The sequence below is a fragment of the Pan paniscus genome, chromosome 9 (assembly GCF_029289425.2).
Source record: "Pan paniscus chromosome 9, NHGRI_mPanPan1-v2.0_pri, whole genome shotgun sequence".
Taxonomy (NCBI): domain Eukaryota; kingdom Metazoa; phylum Chordata; class Mammalia; order Primates; family Hominidae; genus Pan; species Pan paniscus.
The window spans coordinates 62,136,198-62,155,142 of record NC_073258.2 but is presented as its reverse complement, the minus strand read 5'-3'; the positions used below and the strand labels follow the sequence as shown (position 1 = coordinate 62,155,142).

At 48.0% G+C, this 18,945-nt stretch overlaps 1 protein-coding gene and 1 non-coding gene across 3 annotated transcripts in view; one reads left to right on the top strand and one right to left on the bottom strand.

The window, feature by feature from the left end:
* Window positions 1-14,294, bottom strand: part of CD6 (CD6 molecule) — a 48,736-nt gene extending 34,442 nt beyond the window's left edge. The window contains exon 1 of one of the 2 annotated variants that reach the window (XM_063608490.1): window positions 14,059-14,294. In XM_063608490.1, coding sequence (XP_063464560.1) covers window positions 14,059-14,107 — 49 coding nt within the window. In that variant the 5' untranslated portion in view covers window positions 14,108-14,294. The remainder of the gene's footprint in view (window positions 1-14,058) is intronic. The other variant, XM_063608491.1, reaches the window with a different exon arrangement.
* LOC112441229 (U6 spliceosomal RNA) lies at window positions 737-843 on the top strand. The gene has a single exon (XR_003029176.2). It is a non-coding gene; the product is annotated as a U6 spliceosomal RNA (small nuclear RNA).
* Window positions 14,295-18,945: the final 4,651 nt, after the last annotated feature.

The window sequence follows — 18,945 nt, the reverse complement described above, 5'->3', positions numbered from 1 at the left end:
AACAAATTATTCCTTTTCCAATTTTTCTGTCCGACCGCATTAAGGAGAAAGTCTCATTGTGCTGCTACTGAGTCTTTAACACCTAACACTTTTTGTTAAATTTTATTTTTGCAGAGATGGGGACTTGCAATGTTGCCCAGGATGCTCTTGAACTCCTGGGCTCAAGCAACCTGCCTGTCTTGGCCTCCCAAAGTGCTGGCATGACAGGCATCAGCCACTGTGCCTGGCCACCTAACACTTTTTAATGAATGGAGAGACAGCTCATGCTTGGATGGCAGGCTATTTAATGACACTTTTGGTTTCAGTGTTTTCTTTGTTTATATATATATATTCTATTTACTTAAGTAGTATTGGTTTGAGATACGTGATAGTGATAGAAGATTTCTAAGTTCAAATAAACTTAAGTTTATAAAAGGAGAGGGTGGCCGGGTGCGGTGGCTTATACCTGTAACCCCAGCACTCTGGGAGGCTGAGACGGGCAGATCACCTGAGGCCAGGAGTTTGAGACCAGCCTGGCTAACATGGCGAAACCCCGTGTCTACTAAAAATACAAAGATTAGCCAGGCAATGGTGGTGCATGCCTGTAATCCCAGCTACTTGGGAGGCTGAGGCAGGAGAATCACTTGAACCCAGGAGGCAGAGGTTGCAGTGAGCCAAGATGGCAACATTGCACTCCAGCCTGAGCCACAAGAGCGAAACTCAGTCTCAAAAAAAAAAAAAAAAAAAAAAGGAGTGGGTGCAAGCTTCGGCGGTACATATACGAAAACTGGAATAATACAGAGAAGATTAGAATGACCCCTGTACAGGTATGACACATGAATTCGTGAAGCATTCTATATCTTTGTTTAAAAAAAGAAAAAAAGGAGTTGATGTACAAAATTCTTAAGTAATTGTATATGCATGAAGGGCAAATGAAATCACATCCTTCTACACCTAAAACTCTCTGATGAGCTCCCATTTCCCTTGGATTAATTCCAAACCCTATGATCTATGCCCTCAAGCCCTGCCAGCCTCTCCAACTCCATCTCCTTCACTCCTCCATCAGTCTGAAATCAATCTCATTCCTGCCTCAGGGCCTCCGCCCCTGCTCCTCCCCCTGATGGGAATGTCCTCTCCCTGATCTCAGCATTCCCAGCTCATCTCATCACTCAGGTCTATATCCCCTCCGAGGTTCTGCCTGTGTCTCCAGTGCAACCGCTCTTAGTCCCCTTACTTTGCCTGATTTCCCTTGGTGCACATATCCCTCTCTGAAATGATACTATTTTAAAAATGTGTTTACGTTTTTGGTCTATTTTCCCTATTAGAATAGAAGCTTCTTGAAGACCGGGACTTTGTCCTGTATCCTCAGTGGCTGAAAAAAAGTGCCTAACACATAATAGTAGCTCAACAAATGAATGGCAAAATTGTAAAGATGGAGGGAGAACTAGCCCTAAGGTGGAGAGGTGCTGACCCAGACTCCAATATCCGAGGCGGGGCAAGACAGCAGCCACCAGAGGCACAGTGGAAAGGGAGCTCAAACCTTGGCCTCATTAGTACCAGCCTGCCATGCACTGAGCCACCCGCCTCCCTCCCACTGAGGCAGCAAAGAGAGCCGAGTCAGCAACTATTAATGAAGAAGGAATGGCGGAATTATAATATCACCACCAGGTAACCATCCTTATAATAACTGATTCCAGCAAGAATCAACAATAATGTTACAACTAGTGGGCAAAGGTTTGAGGAAGAGTAAGATATTTACATATTCTCAAAGAATCTACCCACAAGATACATGTTAATTACAAAGGAGGAAATTATCTTTACAGCAGAGAAATCTAGCAGACAACACCTTAGCCAAGCAAGTTAGACCACCGGAGAGGGGACGTGGAGAGCCCACATGCCTCCTGATATGATTCACTGGGAAGGACAAAACGTGCTTCTGTGATATTCCTGCCAAACAGGCACGACTTAAATGGAACCATGAAGAACCATCAGACAACCCAGATGAGGGCCATTTTACAGAATAACTGCTCTATGCTTCAAAAAGATCAATGACATGAAAGAGAAAGAAAATCTGAGAAATCATTCCAGATTCAAGGAGAATAGAGAGACGAGAATTAAACGCAGCATACTTAACAAAATTTTCTTTTGTCTTAGAAGATATTATTGGAACCATTGGCAAAATCTGAATAAATTCTGTCAATTATCCAATAGAATTGTATCAGCATTAATTATCTGGTTTTGATAAGTACACTGTGGTTATGTAAGAAAATGTCCATATGTAAAAAAAAAACAAAAACAAAAAAAACACACATTGGGGTATTTAGGAGAAAGGGATATTACAACCTTCTCTCAAACAGTTTAGGGGGAAAGCAATAGAAAAACAGACACATTGAGAGGAAATAATAAAGCAAATGTGGAAAATTGTTAGCAGTTGGAGAGTCTGAGGGAAGAGCATGGGGAAATTCTTTGTATTGTTCTTGCAACTTCTCAGTAAGTCTGAAATTAGCCTGAAATTAAAAGTTAAGTGAAAAAACAGGCCAGGTGCAGTGGCTCGCGTCTGTAATCCCAGCACTTTGGGAAGCTGAGGCAGGAGGATCGCTTGAGGTCAGGAGTTAAAGACCAGCCTGACCAACATGGTGAAACCCCGTCTCTACTAAAAATACAAAAACTAGCGTGGTGGTGCGGGACTGTAGTCCCAGCTACTCGGGAGGCTGAGGCACGAGAATCGCTTGAACCTGGGAGGTGGAAGTTGCAGTGAGCCGAGATCACAACACTGCACTCCAACCTGGGCAACAAGAGTGAGACTCTGTCAAAAAAAAAAAAAAAAAGTTAAGTAAAAAAACAAAGAGGAGGCAGAGCCTGAGGACTGGAGGAGCCGTTGGAGGGTCTGGGCAGAGTAGCTACATGAAGCCAGCATGTCACTGCCCAGGGTCACCTGTGTTCATGTCAGACCATGTCAGGCCACACTGGGCCATAGCAGTCCCCCGCATTCTCTCTAGGGGTGGGGGTGGGGAGTTAGTTAAGCCTGTGCCTGGTTCACACAGGCCCCGCCATGCCCTGCTGGGCAGCGTGGGAAGAGGCCCTGGAAAGAGTCCCTGCAGACTGGGCTTCTCAGCCCTGCTCCAAGACCCTGGGGCATGTCGTTCCCCACTTCGCACCTCGCTTTCCTCCTCTGACAAACAGGAGATGGCTGGCAGCTCGCTGGGATTTCTTCCAGCTCAGACATTGTCATACTTCTAGAATCCCATCCTGGCAAAGCAACATACTTCTCCAAGGAGCTGAATCCATTTGGCAACTGTGCATCCTTTAGTTTGGTTGAAGGAGGGAGGGAGGCAAAACGAGAGCACGCCAAGTGGAGTGGGGAACGGGCCTCCTCCAGGCCTGGGGGGCTTCCTCAGCTCTGTCTCCCCGCGCCCGCCTGCTCCCAGGCACCCCTCCTGAAAGAGGTGAACACCCTAGCAAAAAGGGTACTGAAGTGCAGATAAACATCCTCCCTCCAAACCCCAGTGACCAGAAGTGACTCTGCTCCCAGCTCTGTCAGCCACTGGCGGCGTTACTTAAGCTCTTGGGCTTCAGTCTGTCCTTCTGTAAAATGAACAGAGTCACGCTTGGCTTTGCATCTGACTCCGAGGACACAGTGACTTCATTTCTGCCTTCTCCCTGCCACAGGGCTCAGTACATGACTCCAAGTCAGAAGTGAGGTCCTCAGATGGGACCCCCAAGAAGCCCCTAGCCCCAAGGCCCCTCGTCACTCTTACAGCCTGTGTCCCCACATGACCCTGGTCCCCAGCCCCATGCACAGACCCCCCCCCCGCCAACCCGGGCATCTGCTGTCCCCAGCCCCATGCATAGACCGCCCCCCACCCGGGCATCTGCTGTCCCCAGCCCCATGCACAGAACCCTCCCCCCGCCACCCTGGCATCTGCTGGCACCTCCTGGAGACCTCAGCCCAGCTCAGGGTCCTGATGGAGATTGGGGGTGGCCTGGACACTTATTGGCCGGACTTTTGAGTGTGCCCCCACCCCCTAGCACACGGTGGAGACCCAGGGGCACCCTTCCATACAAGGGAAAACAGGGGACCACATTCCTATGACAGGGCCATCTCCCTATCTCTCAGCATCTCCCAGGGACCAGAGACCCAGCCCCGGAGCTTCCTCCTCAGCCCTGCATCCTGCCTCCTGGCCTCTCTCAGCCGCCATTTTCAGGCAGAAGGCGTTCGGGCTGCAGGAGCCTACAAAATGGAGGGTGGGAACCTGGGCTTCCCTCTGCCTCCCTCTGTTGTCCCTGGGAGCGCCTGCCCGGCCCCAGTCGGAGCAGCAGCTGTGGCCACAGGTCTCTCCTAACACCCTAAGGAGCCTGGCATTTCTCCAAGCATGTCACCGCCAACATCTGGGGAGCCCTACACAGCTCTGAGCTCCCGTTGGCCCTGCTTTACAGCCGGGGAAACGAAGGCTGGGCATGGCCACTCAGCCTGAAGGAGGAGAGCTCAGGCTCCATAAAGTTCCATGACAGCCCAGCTGATGATGGGTGAGGTGAAAAGTCCCTGGGGGAAGGGCGGACCTTTCCTGCAGGAGTCTTGAGGTGGGGAGGGGTCCCCGGCCCAAACCCTACCCAATTCCCGGGCTGGGAAAAAGCAACGGATTTGGAGTCATGAGGTCAAACCAAGTATCTGTCATCTATTAGTGGTGCGATCTAGGAAAAGTCACTTTATCTCTCTGAGCCTGTCACTTACTCAGTAAAATGGAAGTATTAAATAGTAGCGCATACCTCCTTAGGGCTGTGACGAGGAGAAGGCAGGTTTACATATTTGCAGAGTGCTGCACTGGAGGACGCGATCCTTGTACTGCCTGCCTAACACTTGTAAATGTACATTTTGTGGCGCACCTTCCGTGGGCCAGTCCCTGTGCTTGGCGCTCATCGAATCCTCATGGCACACCAGTCTGGGTCAGGAGGCAGAAAAGAGCCTGGACCTCAGCTCCTTTGGGAATTTCAGTCCTGCCTACCCAACATGACCAACAGGACCAGCCAGACTGGCTGGTCAGCACCTCCCCTCAGCCGGGCCCTCGTAGGCTGTCCCACCTCCAGGTTTCTGCTCAAATGGGTCTTTCTTTCAATTTAATTAATTAATTAATTATTTTGAAACAGAGTCTCACTCTGTTGCACAGGCTGAAGTGCAGTGGTGCGATCTTGGGTCACTGTAACTTCCGCCTCCCGGTTTCAAGCGATTCTCTTCCCTCAGCCTTGCGGGTAGCTGGGATTACAGGTGCCCCCCATCCCCCGAACCACACCCGGCTAATTTTTGTATTTCTTTACTAGGGACGGGGTTTCGCCATATTGGCCAGGCTGGTCTCGGACTCCTGACCTCAAGTGATCCGCCCTACTTGACCTCCCAAAGTATTGGGATTACAGGCGTGAGCCACTGCACCCGGCCTTCAAATGGGTCCTTCTTTCTGAAATACTTTTTTTTTCTTTTTTGAGACAAGGTCTTGCTCTGTTGTCCAGGCTGGAGTGCAGTGGTGAGAACATGGCTCACTGCAGCCTCAACCTCCTGGGCTCAAGTCATTCTCTGCCTCAGCCTCCCGAGTAGCTGGGACTACAGGCATGAATCTCACATCCGGCTAACTTTTTAATTTTTTGTAAACGTGGGGGTCACACTATGTTGCCTATGCTGGTCTGGAACTCTTGGACTTCGGCCTCCCAACGTGCTGAATTACAGGTGTGAGCCACCAGAAAGGGCTGAAATCCTTTTTTCCCCCTTAACTTCTTATTTTCAAACTATGGACTCATATCTTATTTTCAAACTATGGACTCATAAGAAGTTGCCAAAATAGTGAAGAGAAATCCTGTGTACCCATCAGTCAGCTTCCCCCAGTGGTGACATATCATGACATGGATTTAAATTCAGCATTAGCCACCAACCTGGGACAAAATACATAACTTTCTGAGCCTCAGTTTCTCCACCCATAAAAAAGGGGTGATTGTCCTGGTGTTGTCAGGGTGGAACAGCATATGCATAGCTGGTGCTTGGAGAACATTAAGTCCCTGGTAATGGGTGGTGGTTGCAGCTGTCACTGGATTGTGCCTGTTGCCACACCTATCCCAAGGTGGTGCTGGTGTGTCTTACCACAACACTATAAACTGTTCAAGGGCAAACCTTCATGTCCTATGGCAGTGCCAGCACAGGGCCTGGTACTCAGCAGGTACTGAATGAATATGAAAATATGGAGCCTAGGCCGGGCACAGTGGCTCACGCCTGTAATCCCAGCACTTTGGGAGGCTGAGGCGGGCGGGTGGATCACCTGAGGTCAGGAATTCAAGACCAGCCTTGCCAAAATGGTGAAACCCCGTCTCTACTAAAAATACAAAAAAATTAGCTGGGCATGGTGGTGGGTGCCTGTGGTCCCCTTACTCGGGAGGCTGAGGCAGGAGAATCGCTTGAACCTGGGAGGCGGAGGTTGCAGTGAGCTGAGATCGCAGCATTGCACTCCAGCTTGGGTAACAGACTGAGACTCCGTCTCAAAAAGAAAAAAAAAAAAAAAGAAAACAAAACAAAATATGGAGCCTGCTGCCCAGCAAGCTCTCCCCTGGCTCATGGTGCCTCTTTAATTTTGCCTTCCTCCTGGCCCCAAGGTGCAGGGCAACCCCCAGGCAAACCCCATGAGGGCGTGCCATGATGAGGGAGGCAGCCACACTTGACCCCATCTGTTGCTAAGAAGACTTCCAGGGTCCCTAGGACCTCAGAGGTCCCTCAGGGCTGTTCCTAGATTCAGTGGTGAGGCTGCAAGGCTAGGAGTTTGCATTTAGGGGAGAAACCCTATGCTAGAATAGAGCCCACAGGACAGCTGGCTGGAAACAAGCCAGGCAACTCCCACACAATGGAAAAAGCACCAGCCTGCTGGCTGGGAGACCCAAGCTCAGGTCCTGACAAGTCTCTTAGACTCGCTAAACCTCAGTTTCCTCATCTATAAAATGAGGTCGCCATGTGGGTGATGGAGCTCATTGTGCAAACAGCACTATGTTAACCACCGAGTCCTGTATTCACATAGGCAAGGGATTATCTTTGGTCTTGCTGTAGAGCATTTATAAGCTAACATTTCTGAGCACTGCATTTTGTTTGGCTATTTTCAGATGCATCATCTACATTAACTTGTACACTTTGGTTAGTTGGGGATTTTTATCTCTAGCATGCAGGCAAAGAAACCACCCTGGGGCCATGCAGAGATGCAATTCAGAACCCGCGTCTGCCTGACTCTGGGGTCCATGATTCTATACGACAGGATGCCGGCTGGGGTTGATACAGTGCCCTTCCTAGGGCTAAGTGTCTAGTGGCTGGGTCTCTGCTGCATACAGCCAGATGCCCTGCTCCATAACCTGTAAAGCCTCAAGGAACATACATAAAGTACAAGCATGTTTAGGCTGGGTCCTTAGTGTTCAATTTACCCAGTTTTCCAGAAAGGAAACTAGGGCCAGAGAAAGGAAGGAACTTGACCAAGATTCCCCAGCAAGTTAGGACCAGAGCTAGTTCTCAAAGTCCACACCCACCTCACCCCTCCTCAAGGTTCCTTCTCCTCCCCAGGCTGCAGGGGCCTAGATTCCCAGAGCGGAATCAAGGGAGGTGAACTCGGGTGCCCCCCAACCTCAGGGCTCACTGGGAAAATCCAGGGACTTCTCAGGGTACTGGGGAGCCCCTGAAATGGGGGTCTCATGTGTAGGACGTAACCCCAGGCTGCAGAGCAGTCAGCGTCCCCAGGCTCAGTCTTGTCAGGGGACACCATGCCCACCCCCTTTGTCCTTTCTCTGGATCAGTGTTTTCAAAGTCTAGGGCACATACACAAAACTATGCAAAATTGATTTAGGTGGTCATTGACTTGGCATTATATACCACTATATTACATGATGAGGAAGTTATGCATACTCTTTGTTTCCCTTTCAGCCTTTCTAATTACAGACTTGGAGGAGGAAATCTCCCATGGGGTTAAAGTCTCTCTGACATCTACAGCCCTCCCTTTTGAGGAAAGGGAAAGCAGCAAATGCATCTGGCTAGAATTTAGTAACATTGTTTTATTTCCATTATGTTTATTTTCACCATTATAATCATGATGGTGATTTATAATGAATGGCTTTCCATTTAAGGGAGTGATATATAAAGTTTCTTCCCAAAATAAATGTATTTGCATTTTAAAACATCAATTAAGAAAGAGTAGCCAGGCATGGTGTCAGGCGCCTGTAATCCCAGCTATTTGGGAGGCTGAGGTGGGAGGATCCCTTGAGCCCAGGAGTTTGAAGCTGCAGTGAGCTGCACCACTGCATTCTAGCCTGGGCGACAGAGCGAGACTCCATCTAAAAAAAAAAGAAAAGAAAGAAAGAAAAAGGAGGGAAATTACGTTAAGTAAATTGTCAGGTGGATGACACTTTGGCCAACACTGGGAAGGTGGGCTGGAATAAAGTGCTCCGGGAAGAGCTACACTGGATAACTTACCATGCTCTGAGTCTGGAGAGGGGCCAGTGCCGAGGACAGGATGGAGGGCCTGGGGGTCTTGCTAGCCGAGGAAGTAGATACAGCCTGGGGATCCCAGCCCTACCAGGGGCTGCTCAGGGCAGGCCTGAGCACATGGCATGGATGTTAAAGCTCATGGTGTCCCATCTGTGGTCCAGGCAGGGAGAGGATGGCCACGCACCTGGGAGGTCTACACTCCAAGCTCCTGTCCTAAAGGACAGTTGGGGCCACCTGTTTATTCCTCCTTGCCCCAGGGAGAAGTCTGATTCCTTAACTCAGAATCTAACAGCTGGGTACCGAATTTAATTCTTGAGTGTTCTATAAATATAATAAATAAAGCCTTAATAAATGTGGTCTGAATGAGGAGGGCCATGGGCAGCATTTCTCACTCATTCTAGATCCCTCTGTAAAGTTCGAGCTCCAGCACCCTAGGAGCTACCCCGTTCCATGGCCCCAATACGGTGAAGGCCACGCTAACTGTCATCAGTCATTGACCTGTGGCCAGAGAGCCAAGCTAAGCCGGGAGAAAGATGCAGAAGCCTGTCATAAATTATTTATGTATCTATGAGATGAAGTCTTGCCAGGCAGGAAGAATGGGAAAAGAGGTCAGAATAGAAAAGTAAACGTGTGTTTAATTCAGTCCAATCAAACAATAAGGCCAGATGCACGGCAGATGTAGGGGATTAGGTTTGTATAACTTGGATTCAGAGTTCATAGGTCAAGGAGCCAGCCCAGTTAGAGGGCACGGACTATCAAAAAGGGCACAAGTGCATCCATCAGCAACACAGGGGAACCATATCTTATGTTTTGGCAAAACAACAAAAACACCGACCTCAACTCAGTCCACTGAGATGGAAAAACTTCAACCTGCTTGGCATAACCCAAGTTACCTGCAATGGCGCCATTGTTTCCTCCTTGGTAAGTGGCTTTTAAACCCAGGAAGATTAGAATTTAGAAAATAGAGATGATTAAATAAACAAACACTCAAAGTATATAGCCATTGGTGTTAAATGTAAGTTGGGTCAACCTCCGTGAGTTGCATAAAGTCCTATATTTGTGATATTTAAAAACATTTGGCTGTTGAGTTCCTCATGAATGTGAGCAGGTAATTGACTTCGGTTCAATTTTGAAGTAGAAAATTTAAGAGAATTTGACAATATCTGTAAACATTAGAATATTTAAGAGAACTTGATATTCGCTTTAATAACTCAGAAACAGAAAGTCAAACACCACATTTTCACTTATAAGTAGGAGCCAAACAAAGTGTACACACGGACATACAGAATGGAGTAACAGACATCAGAGATTCCAAAAGGTGGGAAGATGGGAGGGGAGTGAGGAATGAAAATTACTTATTGGGTACAATGTACAACACTCCAGTGCTGGGTACACTACAATCCCAGACTTCACCACTACGTAATATATCCGTGTAACAAAACTGCACTTCTACCCTCATATCTATAAAAATTTTAAAAATAACTTAATATTCACTTCACTTATGCTAGTTTTTTAGTTCTAAAAGCGTTTTCTAAAATTCTTGGGAACATTTTGTTTCATGCTCTGTAAAATATGGAATTCATCATATTTATAAATGTGCTTAGAATATCAAAAGCAGTGTTATCCAATATAAATATGATGCAAGTTACGCATGTAATTTTAAATATTCCAGGACAACCCTCCCCCTACTTTTTTATTGAGACAGGGTCTCCTTCATCGCCCAGACTGGAGTGCAGTGGCACAATAATGGCTCATTCATTGCAGCCTCAAACTCCCGGGCTCAAACCATCCTCCTACCTCAGCCTTCCAAGTAGCTGGGACAACAGGCTTGTACCACCACTTCAGGCTAATTTTTGTATTTTTTGGAGATACGGGGTTTTGCCATGTTTCCCCGGCTGGTCTTGAACTCCTAGGTTCAAGCGATCTTCCTGCCTTGGCCTCCCAAAGTGCTGGGATTACAGGTGTGAACTACCACACCAGACCAGAAACCCCATTTTTAAAAAGTAAAAAGGAATATGTAAACTTAATTGTGATAATAGAATTCATTTAGCCCATCATATCAAAAATATTATAAGTTCGACATATAAATCACATAAAATTTGTTGAAATATTTTACATTCTTTCTTGAAACTCATCTTCAAAACCTGTTGTATATTTTACACTTTACACATCTCAGTTTGGACTATCACATTTTAAATGCGTGATTGTAGGGGCTACCCTATGCAACAGCACAGAACCAAGGGAGTTTGATTAGCTACATTTGTAAGGGTATTTATTATTTAAGGATGCTAGGTCTGTTCAACTTCATTTGCTCAAATATTAAAGGCCCATCGAAAATCATTAATCAAAATTACAGGGCTTATAAAATATGATTAGTATGTTGAACTCACAAGTTAAGAAAAAACAAATTATTAAAAAATTGTTAATTAAAGAATTACTATTTTTTTCAAAAGTAGCCACAAACAGCCTTTTCATACACAAAGGCAGCCCTCGAGGACCTCGCCAGCCAGAGCACAGCTGGCATTAGAGTCACGGAGCTCAGCACTGCCCTGGCGGGAAAGGCCGGGGGCTTTGTTACTGCGTCATAGTGTCAGATCTGGACAAAAGCTTTCTTATAGATTGTCTGAACAGAGCACCCCCCTTCCACTGACGAGAAAACACGGCTGAGAAGAAAAGAAGCACAGTCAATGGTGAATTAGAGACAGGACCAGGGCAGAACCTGGGGTCTCATGACGCCACCCCAACCTCCCCTGTCAAGGGCTCCTAATTCATTCTCTCTGTTCCTTCATCCTTAGTTGGCTGATCAGGAAACTGAGGTGGAGAACTGGAGGCTTGAATCTCTAAGCAACAGAAATCAGCAACACAAACCAAGCCAGGCCCAGAACCCGGGCCACCTGGGCAGAGGCCCAGGAGATAGGGCCTCGTGCTAGGGTTAAAAAGGGAAGAAGGAGGCTGGGCACGGTGGCTCACTCCTGTAATCCCAGCACTTTGGGAGGCTGAGGTGGGTGGATCACGAGGTCAGGTCTGGAGATTGAGACCATCCTGGCCAACGTGGCGAAACCACGTCTCTACTAAAAATACAAAAATTAGCTGGGCGTCGTGGCGCGTGCCTGTCATCCCAGCTACTCAAGCCTGGCAACAGAGCGAGACTCTGTCTTAAAAAATAAAAGGGGGAAGAAGGAGAGGGGAGGTCTGCCTGAGCACAGCAAGGTTTCAGCCAGGTCTGCCAGGGCAAAGGAGGGCAGGATTCCACCTGCCTGTGGTCCCAGGGCAGAGCCAGGCAGCCCCACCCTGAAATAGTTCTTGGGGTAAAGGCCTGAAACTTCCACACGCACTTCATTATCCCAGCTCCATTTCCTCCCTCTTTGCCATCATTTTTCTTTCTCCTTCTTTTTCTCCTTGGAGGTCCTAGTCTCCTTTCCCCAATATGGTCGGCCCAACACAAACTCCCCACAAGCAGATGTGGGTCAACCTTGCCCTCTGAGGTCAGGTTCTGCTAGCGTTTGGGTCTGCTGAGCTGGACACAGAGGAAGAAAAGCTCAGGGAGGCCTGGAGTGTAGCAGCTCAGTGTCCCTTGCATCAGCCCCGGAGAGGGGCAAGGGGCTGCTTGAAGGTGCAGTCTTCCTCCTGCCTGGAGAGGCCATATTTTTCAGCAGTAGGACATACACCCCTGGCAACCCTCAGGAGAGTTTACAGAAGCCGCGTTTAATGCTCTGAAATCGCAGAGTGAGGAAATTATTCCCTGCCCACGGTGTTTTCAGTCCTTCTGCAAAGTCAAGAAGAAAATAGCTGCTAGAGCTAGGAGGCCATCTCCTCTCCCCTCCTCATCACCCCTTTCACAGAGGGGATGAGCTCTGGGTCTTCACGATCTTTTCACTTTTTGCTAAAGCGTAATAGAAATTGGGTTTTGCCACCATTTGTTTTTATGTTTCCCTTTACCTTTCACTTATGGCAAATGATATTGATTTTCCACTTATAATAGTGATGTAAACTTTCCTTTCAAAACTGAGCTTGCATTGATAACAACAAGTGAGTCAAGTAAATATCAACACAGTTTCAAAACCATAAAGTGGATGACAGTACTGGGAAGGAGCAGGTCGGGCAAGAGCTGCCAGGGTGGGACAGACTGAATCGAAGGAACTTGGAGGCTCCAGGACTACTTTGTTTGACCTCCCTGAGCTCTGCCCAGGTCTCTGGGTTCCCACATCTCCTGTGGGCACCATTCAAAGCCAGTTCTCCTGGCTGGCTGCTGGGCCAGCTGCCAAGGCTCGGACGCCAAGGGCACCAATGCCTAGCTCAGCCCCTGGCCCTCATTCCTGCTGGGAAGCTGAGAAGGAGCTGGTCTGAAGCCCTGGGTTGGGGAAAATCTTTTGGACCCGACTTTACTCCTGAGCCTGTGGCTGGGCTTCATGGGGAAGAGGAAAGGGGGCCACTCTCGGACAGTCTGTTTCCGCTCAGGGGCAGAAGGCAGCCGAAATTCCAGAGCTTCTGCTCCAGAAACTCCTGGTAGAGTTAGCAGGGCAAAGCTACATGCACAGAGCTGAAGGCACACAAACTCCAGTTCCCAGAGCCGAATGGCTTTCCCTGAACCAGTATAAGGCCACAGGCTTGGAACACATGCCTGGAGATCAAGGCAGAGAGGAGAGCACTCCCTGCCCAGAGTCTCGCGACATGTACCCAGTCCTCCAAGCCAGCTCGATGCCCCCTCCTGACTGGGTCTTCCTGGGTCTCCTCCATCACAAAATGAAAGCACTTGGCTCTCTGGCTGCAGGGTGGACCCAGACTCCCCTGGCCTGAATTCTGTTTCCACACCAGTCTCCCCAAATCCCAAAATGTGAGAGCTCGATGGGGTCAGGATCTCCTGCATCTCCTGGCCCCTGCCCCGCTCTGGCCAGCTTGGACCCTGCACTCAACAGGGGCCAGCAAGTATCTGGGGAGCACAGTCTAGTGCCCCAAACCTTGACGCCATCTGATTCCCTGGCCCAGGTGGCCAGGTGCCTTGACACTTGGGGGCAGCTTGAGACTTGGGGGTGGCCTTCATGCTTGCTTATGCCCTAGACTACCCCAGCTGGTTGTGCTGAGGCCATCAGCGCCTGGCTGTCCAGAACTCTCCCTGGCTCCCCTGAGTCCTGTTTCAGGCAGTGCTGTCCTGTGATTGGCCTACACCTGCTGGACCCCAAGCCTCAGCTTTGGCGTTGAAAGTACCACCATCAGTGGTCCTGCCTCTCTGGAAGGTGAACGGTTCCTTCTTAAGAGTTGGCAAGAAATAGGAAATGGGGGAGTTCCTGAGCTTAAGGATGGGAGAGGCACCTCCCTCCTCACACCCTAGGGACCCATTGGTAAGGCACAAAGCATGCTTCCCACATTCTATCACTCCAGGAGGCTTCCAGGCACAGCCCCGGCCCCTCGAGGGGCTCCTGTGTCCTCTCCTAGCCCCAGATGCTGGACCTCCCTGGTACCTGAGTGTAGTCTTGGCTAAAAGATCCTAGAAAAGTGACCACAAGGAAACAACCAGAAAGGGGACTGAGAGGGCCGGACCCGGCTCCTCCAGCACCAGTGGCAGGAGATGAGGGAAGGGGGCCTACCTGAGAGGGCTGCCGTCAGCAATCCAGTGATCTCGAAGAAGAGCCACATGTCTGGAGCTGTCTCTGGCTGCTACGCGTGGCTGCCTGTGGGAAGCACCATCTTGGGGCCGGGAGGTGGACACGGCCGTTGTGCGCCCCTGGCGCAGGTCTGCTCTGCCCTTTGCTGTTCTTGTTCCTGTGTCTCTCTCTGCTCTCTCCTCTCCGACACGCATGCGATCAAACCCAACCTGTGAGTGTCTCACGCCTGCTTGTTCTGCTTGTGGTTTTGGTCTGCAGGAAGCTGGGCTGCTGTTACAGGGGCTGGTGGGGAGAGCCCCAGCTGCCTGTGCTGGGAGCCCACCCATCCAGGCTGCACCCCAAGAGTCACGGAGCCAGACACATGCATGCACACGCATCCATGCAGACACACTTCTCCGAGGGTCTTCTAAGAAGAAGGGAAGTGGAGGAGCCATGCCTCATTTCTGGTGGCCCAGAAGAAAAAATTGATAACGTAGTAGCTGCTCAATCAGTACATATTGGAAGAGGGAGTGAATGACCCATTGCCTGTCCCGGTCCGTGTAATTTGGCTCTCTTGGATTCAATCCTGAGTTTTATCTTAACCTTAGGTGCAATGGTGGTTGGGAAGGAGGGTGTGGTCTTGATGCACTTTTGGAGATAAGAGCCTAAGTCTCCCCTCAGAGAAATATAAATTGGGAAGGGCCTGAGAGATGGCCATCCCACAAGTCCTTCCACAGGGAAGGGTGCCAAGGCCTTGTGGGAGCCGCCCCCTCAGATGGCACAGTGGGGCCAGCTATCCCATCTCCAGGTACCAGACTGGGCATGCCTCCGTGGGAGTCAGGCATGGGAGCTGGGTCTACAAGGCTGAGCAGGATTTTGACAAACAGCAATCATGGGAGGCCTCTGGGCCAGAAGGAATAGCAGGAGCAAAGGGCTGAAGGAAGGAAGCCCAGGGCTGCCTGAGAAACCCCGAGTTGCCCCATTGCACTGCAGCAGACTGACGCTATAGGAAGAAGGCAGGGGCCAAGCGTGTTTAATTCCCATGGTACTCCCTGTGGAGCATATGGTAGGAGGTGAATAAATGTTTCTTGAATGAGAAAAGGAATAGATAATTTGGTTGTCCAAGCAGGGCCCTGGAAGTGGTCAAATCCAGAAGGGGTTTGGTTCCAAATCCTGGCCCTGCCTCAATTGGTCCCATCCCAGGTCCACCTCTCCTGGCCCTCCACTTCCTGCATCCTTGCTTGTCTTCATTTCCCCAACATGTGGAATGGGGAGCGGTCCTCCTCCATTGGGTTCGGTCCTAAAGGTGAGTGTATGCATTTGATGCGGCAAGTATTAGAGCCACGGGGAACCAGGCGCCCCCAGAGTGAGACTCCTCCCAGTCCTGCCCCAGCGCCGGCACCTGCTGCCGCTGCCCTCTGGTGGAAGTCACTGGCAGCACAGGTTTGCATGGGTGCCTCGAGCTCCCAGATGCAATTCCATTCATTTACACAGTCTTGGTGTGCAGAACTCTGGACAGGACTCTGCGGAAGCGAAAGAGAGGAAACCATATTCCTGCCATCAAGGAGGATGAAGTTCACACACACACAAGTGACCAAACCACAGGCCAAGGTAGGACACACATAATGTGAGGTCTCCTGGTCCTAAGAGGAACCCGTTTGAAATGGGCCGGGAAGGATGGCTAGACTCCATTTCTGACAATATGGTAGACAGCAGATGCTGAAGAATTCTCCTAATACAAAACACCACAAAAATATTGTAAACCATCTTTTAAAATGTGTAGCTGAGGTGGTGAGAAATGAAGAAAATCATCAGAGATCAAAAACGACAATAAGCCTGGGCAACATGGTGAAACCCTCTCTCTGCAAAAGGTGCAAAAAATTAGCCAGGTTTGGTGGCACACACCTGCGGTCTCAGCTACTCAGGAGGCTGAGGTGGGAGGATCGCTTGAGCCCAGGAGGTCAAGGCTTTAATAAGCCAAGATTGCACTGCTGTACTCCAGCCTGGGCAACAGAGTGAGACCTTGTATATGTTAATATATAAAGACAACAAAAATCCAAAGAGATCACAGCCAGCAGAGAAGTATCTGTTGATCCAGTTGACCAAGAGCTTCAGTCTTATGAACATGGACAAAAGTTAAAGCTGAGAAACAAAATTGAAGTGAAAAACAAAATCCAAAATTTCTGCCTTAAACAAAGAGCACTGAAATACAACATCCACAGTGGAGAACTCGGAGAGAAAAATTCCTTAAAGCGAGCTGACACAGAGCTTGCCCAACTCAGTATGGACTCTGAGTGGGAGAAAAATAAATATCAACCCTGAATGCCCCTCACCACAAGTCTACCCACTAATAGGCCTGGAGGTGAAACTCATGGTGACTTTGTGGCAAAAACAACCACACAAAAAACAAACAAACAAAAAGATAAGATAAGAATTTAAAGTAAGGTAAATAATAGCTCCTTAGGCACGTGGCAGAAACAAATGATAAAAATTGTCTCTGGAGTAACTCATCCTATATTCATGACTCAAAGAAATCCCACAGAAAAACTCCCATGGAACATGAGTTCACATGTTTGTAAAACAGAAAAATCATAAAACACAGGACACAAGGTGCTTTAGGTGAGAGGAGCACCAAGCAATAAACTAAAAATGCAGACCTTCGAACACATCTCAGATGTTGGAATTGCAGTATATATAATATAAAATAAGGATGTTTCATATGCTTCAAGAATTAAAAGTTGGTAATTGAAAGTATAGATAAGGAACAAAAGACTATTTAAAGTGACCAGGAAGATTGAGGGAAAAAAAGCAAGCAGTTATGTAAAAACATAATTTTTGAAAATAGAAGCCCAGTGTACAGATTAAACAGTAGATTAAGGCTCAGCACTTTGGGAAGCTAAGGCAGTCTGATGGCTTGAGGCCAGGAGTTCAAGACTAGCCTGGCTAACACAGTGAAACCCTGTCTCTATTAAAAATACAAAAATTAGCCAGGTGAGGTGGCACATGCCTGTAATCCCAGCTACTCAGGAGGCTGTAGCACAAGAATTGCTTGAACCCAGGAGGCAGAGATTGCAGTGAGTCGAGATTGTGCCACTGCACTCCAGCCTGGGTGAGAGTGAGACTCTGTCTCAAAAATAAATAAATAAATACATACATAAAAATAAACAGCAGATTAATATGGCTGAAGAGACAGCTACTGGGGTGAACAATAGATTTGAAGAATTTACCCAGGATGGAGCACAGGAGGACAAAGTGGTGGAAAATATGAAAGAGGCTAAGAGACATAGACAAGGAACAAGGATTTAAATATGTCTAATTAGAGTTCTAGAAGAAAATGGAAAATTTCTAGACTTGATGAAACACACAATCCTCAGATTCTGGAAGCTCCTCCAACCCAAGCATGATAAATAAAAAGAAATCTACACCAAACATTTTTGGTAGCAAAACTGCTGATCACTAGACAGAAGATGGATGAATGATGAAGTAGATGGGCAGCTAATATGTCAATACCAATAACTAAAGCCAGAAGGCGATGGAACAACATCTCAAAGTACTAATAAAAAAATAACTGTCAACCTTGACTATCTTTCAAGTATAAGGTTTAAAAGACACATTTTCAGATGAAAATTGAGAGCATTTATAGCTAACAGACTCTCACCTAAGGGAATTCTAAAGGATGTTCTTCAAAAACAAGAAAAATAATCTCAGAAAAAAAAGTCTAAGATTCAAGTAAGAATGGTGAGCAAAGAAATATGTAAACACAGAAGTGGATTTAATAAGCACTGATAGCATAAAATAATTACAAAAATGTCCACTTTGTGGAGTTAGAAAAAAATGAAATAGGCTGGACATGGTGGCTCATGCCTGTAATCCCAGCACTTTGGGAGGCTGAAGTGGTTGGATCACTTGAGGTCATGAGTTTGAGAACAGCTTGGCCAAAACGGCTAAACCCCATCTCTACTAAAAATACAAAAATTAGCCAGGCGTGGTGGCTTGCATCTGTAGTCCCAGCTATGCAGGAGGCTGAGGCAGGAGAATCACTTGAAACTGGGAGGTGGAGGTTGCAGCGAGCCAAGACTGCACCACTGCACTCCAGCCTGGGCGACAGAGCGAGACTCTGTCTCAAAAAAAAAAAAAAAAAAAAAAATTAAAAAAGAAAAAAAAATGAGATAAAACTAAAGAACCATAAAACAATAACAAATTGGTAAGGAGTGATCAGAGTGGGAAAGGTCTATTATTTGGTGGGAGGGCAAAATATTGACTAGCGTTTGACCTTGTTCAATTAAACATGCATGTTAAACTAGTTGAACAATAAAATGGAACTTGTTGGGGAGAGAAGCCTGCTGTAAAGCCAAAGAGGGCAGGAAACGAAAACAAAGAAATGAAAGGGAGAATAGGACAAACAGAAGGGTTGGTAGATTTCAGCAGGTAGCTCAGGTGTAGGGTGGCGGGAAGGGTGCTCTTGACAGGGCACAGGGTAAGTAGAGGCAAGACAGCATGATGTGAGTGTTGCTGGGGCTGGATTGACATGATACACCCCAGGCAGCCCATGTTTCACAGACTCGAAGTTTCAAAAATGAAGCTGAAAGGTGCACCCAGCTGGGTGTCCAAATCAATGAGCTCATTTTTATTTAGAACTCTTGGAGCAGGACCTTGTGAACTCAATTTGCAAGGGACACCCAGTGGCTCTGCACCCTGTGGAGAACTCAGGAGTTTTTCACCCAGACTGTATCTCTCTTCTGACCTTCACCCAACAAATTGGAATAAGCAACATTACTGAGGGAAGCCCGACTCTCCCACCAGAAGGAAGAGAGGACCTAGAACTGAAAGGCCGCCACCCTCACCATGTGGCACATGGGAAAGTTTAATGCTGACGGGTACTTAGTGAGC